Source organism: Parasteatoda tepidariorum, chromosome 6 (genome assembly GCF_043381705.1).
Source record: "Parasteatoda tepidariorum isolate YZ-2023 chromosome 6, CAS_Ptep_4.0, whole genome shotgun sequence".
Classification (NCBI taxonomy): Eukaryota; Metazoa; Arthropoda; class Arachnida; order Araneae; family Theridiidae; genus Parasteatoda; species Parasteatoda tepidariorum.
In genome coordinates this window covers 69,990,518-69,997,922 of record NC_092209.1, presented here as the reverse complement: position 1 = coordinate 69,997,922, position 7,405 = coordinate 69,990,518, and the positions used below count along the sequence as shown (strand labels likewise).

Here is a 7,405-nt window from a genome sequence, read left to right as displayed (position 1 = left end):
GTCTGATTTTTTCCAACCGTAGCATTTATATTTTCTTAACCCACTTTCGAGTGTATCCATGGCTAGAAGATTGTATTTGTAATTTCGGTAATTTTCCGATTAGCTTAAGCACTTTTAATTTCAAGACAGGATAATAGATGTTTTATTCGTTTTCTAATCACCATAAGTAGAATTGATTGCTTATAGGAATAATTGTGATTCATTTTGAAATTGGAATTCATTTGAGAAATTTGATCTCTATAATTGATCAAAAATCGTCGAATACTGTCAAGTTTCGAATAATAGCCATTAAAATTTTTGTGACCGTTAAAATTTTGTGAAAAAAAAACGATTTTTTTTCTCCGATGGATTTGAATTTTTGATCCTAAAAATATGGAAGGTAGTCAATATTTTAAAAGTTTTCTAGCCTGAAAATATTGCCAAAGTTGTTTAGGCAGGAGAGCGATTGAATGTTTGGATCTCTTAATGTTAACAAAGCTTTTTCGCTATATTTGAAGAGCTTTTTTAAGCGAATCATGAAGTTTTAGCACATTATTATAAGATTCGTTTATCCAAAGATAATTCTATGCAAAAAATAACTTTAAATAAATATTATTTTTTATTTTATTTACTAATTGTCAAAAACACTTTCCATTGCAAAATATAGAAATTTTTTTCCATAATTTTTTAAAAAGTAATTTTAAAGGCAAAATGAGAAATTTGAATGAAATCGGACTAATAGTTTCTAGGTAGTCAAATTCTAAAAAAAAAGCTATTTATAGAAAATTCTATTTCTGAAGAACACTTCGATTGATTTCATTCAAATTTTAAATTTTTGATTTGCTTTAAAAGTTATACAAAACGAAATTTGCAAAAAGGAATTTTAACATTAAGTGATTCAAACTTTTTACCGCTCTCCTTCATAAACTGTTGATACCATATTTTGCAGATGGCAGGTGCTTCTCCTGTTTTAAGGGTCTAGGAACTGAATCCCTTATAAAGTTAGACATTCAAACCAATAAGATCGATTAGTAGTATGTATATTAAAATCCGATCAATAGATAAAATATTTTCAGGGTTTTCCCTTCTTTGCGCCCTGTTTATACATAAGAGCATACATCGTTATTACATAGCGCATGAATATATGCGTACATATATTGAACATATATAAATTGTGTATATACGTACAAACGTACGGGCGTACAAATCTACCCACATTTACATAGATACATATATACATTATATATTCATATAAAGTATGTGCGTATCAACATATATGTGAATTAACGTACATAAGATTATACATACTTATATGTACTACTTAAAGTATATATACGTATGTACGATACGCAAAAAATAAATGGACCATTCTAAATAAGTTTTCATCTAATGATCGTATCTTCACATTCAAGGACTCAATCTTAAAGGTTCGAGAGGATGACATATATGCTAATTACTTAGTGCCTACGATATTTTAAGTTACGAAATCAGACACAAAAACATACTTTCTCTGAACAAACATACCTTTTTTATGGTGTTTCTTGGGTTTTTGACTCTCAAATTATAGGGGTGGCCGTAATCTGGAAAAAAAATAGTCCCAATAGTTATAGTCAGAAGAGCGGTTCAAAGTTTGTACCCCTTAATGTTAATATTTTTTACGTATGAGACCACATCTTTAGAGCATCTTAAATTAATTGAAAATTTTTTTGCACTCAATTAAAAAATTCGTTTGTCCAAAGCTAATTCCATGCAAAATATAAATTTTAGTCAAAATAATTATTTTTTATTATTTTATTCAATGATAGTCTAAAAAAATTTGAATTTAAGTTAAACAATTTTAAATGGCAAAGCGCAAAATTTGAACGAAATCAATCGAATAGCTCTTAAAAATGCGACTTTTTCAAAATTCAATTTTTCAGGAACTATTCGATCCATTCTACTCAAATGTTGTATTTTACCATTTAAAATTTCCTTCTTTAAAATGTCATAAAAAATTGTATACTTTAATAATCAAAAATTTTTTGGCTATTATAAAATAAAATTCAAAAAAAGTAAATATTTACTAAAAGTTATATTTTGCAAAGAAATATCTTTGTATAAACGAAATTTATGTTTGTATGAAAAATTATTTTAATTCGTTTTAAAAGTTCTCAAGACATGGTAAAATATTCAAAAAGTCAAATTAACATTAAGGAGTCTAAGCTTTGGACTCAGACCTCACTATTGGGACGATTTATTTCGGATTGCGAATACCCGTTGGACGGCTCTTTTGACCAACCTATTATTAGGACCATATTTCTCAAAGTGCGGCTACGCCCTATATTTTGTGGGTCAGAAATGTGCATCTGTCGAGAAAATGCATGTTTTTCAGATAAATTACGTTTTATTTTTGTCTATTAATTAATTAACATATTTGAGATCCTTTGAACCCTTAAAATTGAGTTCAAGAACGTAAATATCCGATCATTGTATTATCTCGCAGTAGAGTGAACTTTAAGACACGGTTCCCAGTAGAACACCGAAGTCAAGGATCACTGGCTACGGTCAGTGTGTGGATGGGTGATCACTTTGATCAACCTACAAGGGAACCAAAAGTGTGCGGTATCTATCCTAATTAAACTTCTCAACCATTAAGATCTCGATTTCACTCGCAGGTCGGCAAGCAGGAGATCCATCCCGTCTGCAGAGGATCAAAATTGTGTTGACATGTCTTTATATCATCCTCAGGAATGTTTCCCAACTCTACACCAATAGCCCATTGTTCATCGTTAGTGCGACATAGACCAACAAAAACAACCGATCATTGGATCAAAAAATTTTTAGAGTGGTCTGCTTTTCGTTTTCAACAAATAATTCATTCATTCTACGTTCATATGACATACAATGTACTCACGTGTGCATGTACTATATGCATGTACTATTTAATAACAATGTTATTCATACAACGATATTTAAAGTGACCACATAAATATAATTATATGCTGCGTGTGTATGCATCTATTTTTACTTATACGTGTGTATGCATGCACTTTTATTTATACGTGTATATGCACCTGTATACATATAATGTATGCATGCATTCCTGTAGGTACAATATACGTTTGTGTCCATGTACGTACATACAATTCATGTGTATATGCATAAAATTTCATTCAATATACGCAAGTACGTTCATAAAAATTTTCTCTTATTTTTCAGAGAAAGGAGAATATCTGACGAGGAAGTAATTTATTTCAATGAGGATTGTTTCGCTAATTCCTTCATGTTAAATATGTTGTATATTCACTGGTGGTTATTATACCTATAATATCATTTGTTTATGTATTGACGAAATAGTTGATTTAATTATGGTGTCTCTGTTTTGTATTATTCACTAATGGTTATTATACAGATAATATATTTAGATAACAAAATACCTAATATAATTATGGCATATCTGATTTGTACTAATACACTTGTCATATACTAATTGTTATGAAAATCATAATATTTATTTGTTGTGTGTTAAAAAAAATATGCTTGGAGCTTCTACATTCATTAAACGATTTCTTTAAAAAAATATTTTGGTATCATTAAGTTTCCTACATTTATCATATCATACATATTAAGTAAGAGATAAATAATCAGTTGCATTTCATTTATTTTGACAAAAGAAGATATTTCATGTTAATTTTCTTTGATATACGAAAAACTGAACATTTTTGCACTCATCAAAACTTCTCACACCGCATAAATTTCCGAATAAGAAAGACGAAAATATGCAGACCCTCTTTAAGTATTACAAATGTTCTATTTCTTTTGTGTTTTCATTAATCAAATCGTCAAATAAAAAAATATTTCATATTAAACGATATTTTAACTTGTAAATCTCTAAGTTCTTACAGCAAAGTAAGTCAGACTGATAAAAAATGACTGTTTTCCTCAAAATAATCTAGCAAAATAGATGGAAAGGAGAATTTTTCTCGGATTGAGAAGCTATAAGAAGTAAAATATAAAACGAATAATGAAACGCGCCGTCACACAATCGTGGGAGATATGACATCACGTTCAGAATGACGTTTTAGCTGACGTACACTAGCAATAGTATTAAATTGCATTGTCAATGTAAATCTCATGACAAGGTAGATTTTAGCTAAGCATACGAAACGCTGCAAACGGAAACCTTATAATTATGTAGATTTAGGATGATTTTCATCTTACAACAAGCGTTATTCAAGGTTTTCTTTTTCTCCTGAAAACCCTAAGACAACCTCGTTTTAAGGTTGTTAGGTAGAAGGTTGTTTTCCAAGGTTTTGGATTAGGGTAATGTGCGTAGAATAGAGCAGATTGTCGCAGACCTCGTTTTAAGGTTAGAAGGTTTACACGTAAACCGTGTAAAAAACCCTTTTTAGGTTTACATGAAAAGGTTTTTGTTGGGTGAAAAAAACCTTATATTGCTATCTGGGATGTCATTTATTTGAATTCAAATTTATTTTAATGACTTAGTATTTACTAAAAAGATGTAATTTTTTTTTTAAAAAAAAAGCTTTTATATGGATTTGAATGATTGTTTTGAATTCTTAGAATTCTGTGCATTTGCAATGTACCTAAGTTAGTAGCGAACAAAGAGATCTTGGTTTGCGAAGCAAACCATATGAGATTGCATAGCAATTTTCGGGGGTTGGCGAGCGTTAGCGAGCAGGGGGCGCAGCCCACTAGTATTCTTTAACTACGATCAACTAGAGTTATCTAAAAAAGATATTTAAATGCATTTTATTTGGGAACAAATAATGAAAGTAAACAGTGATAATCATGAAATATAATAGCAAAAGCAATCGAATCTTCTGTTAATCAATATAGAGGAATTTAAAAAAAAAAACAGTGTTCTGACAATGCTTACAAATTAATACAATTATTTGAAATCAAACTAGAATTATTCCAAATTATAGCATCGTTTTATTAACTCATGTGACCCCTGACAAGCTTGAAAAAACTCTGTCAAAGTCGATGTGAATGTTTGGTGAATGTTTTTTTATGCTTTTAGCCACTCATTCAAGTCAAGAGTAAACCAGGTAAAAGAAAATGATGGGGAAAAATTGCACATTGAAACATTTTTTATTTGGTTTGGTTTGGGTTTGTGGCGCAAGAGCCAGTCTTGGCTATATCGCGCCTCCAACTAGGTAGATATTTTACAGCTAGGTTCACGATTGGTATGAGAAAATGTTGAGTGATGATCATCTCCAATTAGTGAAAACAATGACGGATATAGAAGGTACCAAAATGACGCAGTCTCTGGTTTTTAAATTTACTGCATTCTATCAAAAAATTTATAACAGTTAAAGGTTCTTTACAATTTGTGCGTTCTGGTTCGTTTAGAAAAAGGTGTTTATAAGTTATTCGTGTGTGGCCAATACTCAAGCGGTTTAAAAGCACTTCAAGTCTTCGACTGTTGTTTAACTGTTTATAAGGCTGTATGTAAGTTTTAATGCATGGCGTGTAGCTTGTTATTAGTTTCATTCTTCCAACAGTTTTGCCATTGTGATTCGAGAATATTTTGAATTGATTTTTTTACGTCAGAATTAGTCAGCGGATTGTTCGATAGATTGTTTGTTAATTTTGCTATTGAGTTAGCAACTTCGTTTCCTGTTACATTTGTATGACCTGGGATCCAGCAAAAAGTTACTTTATGTCCATCCTGTAACAAATTATCATAAGTGTCTAAAATTTTATTGAAAATGGAGTGAGGATTAGGAGATTGGTTATGTAGCGCTGCAATGCAACTTTTTGAATCGGAATATATAAACAATTTTGTGCGTTTCTGGGTTAATATGTACTGAAGTGCTAAGAGTATGGCATGAGATTCAGCAGTAAATACTGAGCAGTTTGGATGAAGTTTTTCTGAAATGGTACAATCGGGAAATTTAACTCCGCTTGCCGTGTGACCTTCACTTTTACACCCATCGGTATAGATAGATTTATAGTCAGAATATTCTTCTCTATGAGATTTAAAAGTCTGTTGATAAATGACATCTGTAGTTTGTCCTTTTGTCAAATTGTTAAAAACGTCTAGGGTTTGAACCTGGGTCAATTCCCAAGGAAGTTCCATTTTTTATTTACAAGTTAATTTCTACAACTTTTCAAGCTTAAGGATTATAGGAAAAGAAAATAAACATGTCAACTTTAAATGAAAAGATAAAAAACGCGTTTGTGAAATCTTTCACCCCCATTTTTGCTGAAATGGCAGCGACCACATCAACGAAAAAGAGTTTTCATAACTATCATATTTATGTCGTGTTTATTTAGATTATTGTACCAAGTGTACGAATTTTCGATGATTTTCCTGTCATGTGCAACCGAACAGAAAGAATACTTTACAAACCCAAACTTCGTTGAATTGCCGGCGATTTCCTTCTCCAATATCAATTCGTATAAGTATCGTATCAATTATAACCCGTTTGTTATGCAGTGTCCATTCCATGATCAAAACCTTTTTATGAATTATTTTTTCAAATATTTTTAAAGTAAGTTCTTCATAAAAGTATATTCCAAGATATTTACATAATTTCAAAGCCTTTGTCTCTTATTGCTGTTAGGAGTTGAAGATACGATAAAAGGTTTTTAACAATATTATAAAACAATCTCTTGACCACCTGTCGGTAAAGAGTTGAAGTCGAAAAAAATTGTGTTTTGCAAAAGTTAGATTATGCTTTACTCTACAAAATTGGTGCTCATTAAATTATGTTTAAATATTTAAACGTGTACAAGATTTCAATAAAATAATTAGTTTTGGAGATAAACGATGCTGTGTCAGTCGGTTAAAACTAGTTTTGAAAGAATGTAATTTTATAAAAGGATTTTTATTGATGTAAACATTAATGTTATTGATAATTTATTTTTAAAATTTGTCTTAAGTTTGAATCTTACTTTAAAGTGAAAAATATAAAATTTTCTTATGAACTCAAATTTTATTGTACTAAACATAGCAAAATTAATTCTTTCAGATATTATAATTATTATATTAATTAAGGAATAAAAAAGTGAATTATTGGTGTTTTGTAGTTAAAAATTAATGTATTAATTTTTATAGCAAAAAACAAAATATTTAACCACAACATTACATTTGTCATGAATCAAAATTTTTTTGCGAATTTTTAAAACAAATTATTTTCTAAAAATGATTATTGATAAATTTTTAAAAATTGTAATTTGAATTATTTCTGATTTTTGCAAGTAACTGTGAAGTTTTTAGCTCATATTATATAGAATATGGCTCCCATTGGTCAGGAGAGCAATCCAAATTTCGGACCTTTTAAATGTTAATTTTAAATTTTGCGCATTTCGCCATATCTCGGAAAATTTTTAAAGGAATTTAAAAAAAAAATTCACACAACTTTAAAATTCATTTATTTAAAAGTCATTCCATGCAAAATATAACTTTAAGTAAATA

The 7,405-nt window shown here is 29.7% G+C and overlaps 1 protein-coding gene across 1 annotated transcript; it reads right to left on the bottom strand.

Moving 5' to 3' along the window:
* Nucleotides 1-5,440: 5,440 nt before the first annotated feature.
* Nucleotides 5,441-6,064, bottom strand: LOC139425839 (uncharacterized). The gene has a single exon (XM_071181829.1). It carries the CDS (start codon nucleotides 6,062-6,064, stop codon nucleotides 5,441-5,443), a length of 624 nt encoding a protein of 207 aa, XP_071037930.1.
* Nucleotides 6,065-7,405: the final 1,341 nt, after the last annotated feature.

Bases quoted from the DNA above. Each gene is read 5' to 3' on its own strand.
- LOC139425839 (XM_071181829.1), bottom strand. From the start codon at position 6,064: ATGGAACTTCCTTGGGAATTGACCCAGGTTCAAACCCTAGACGTTTTT.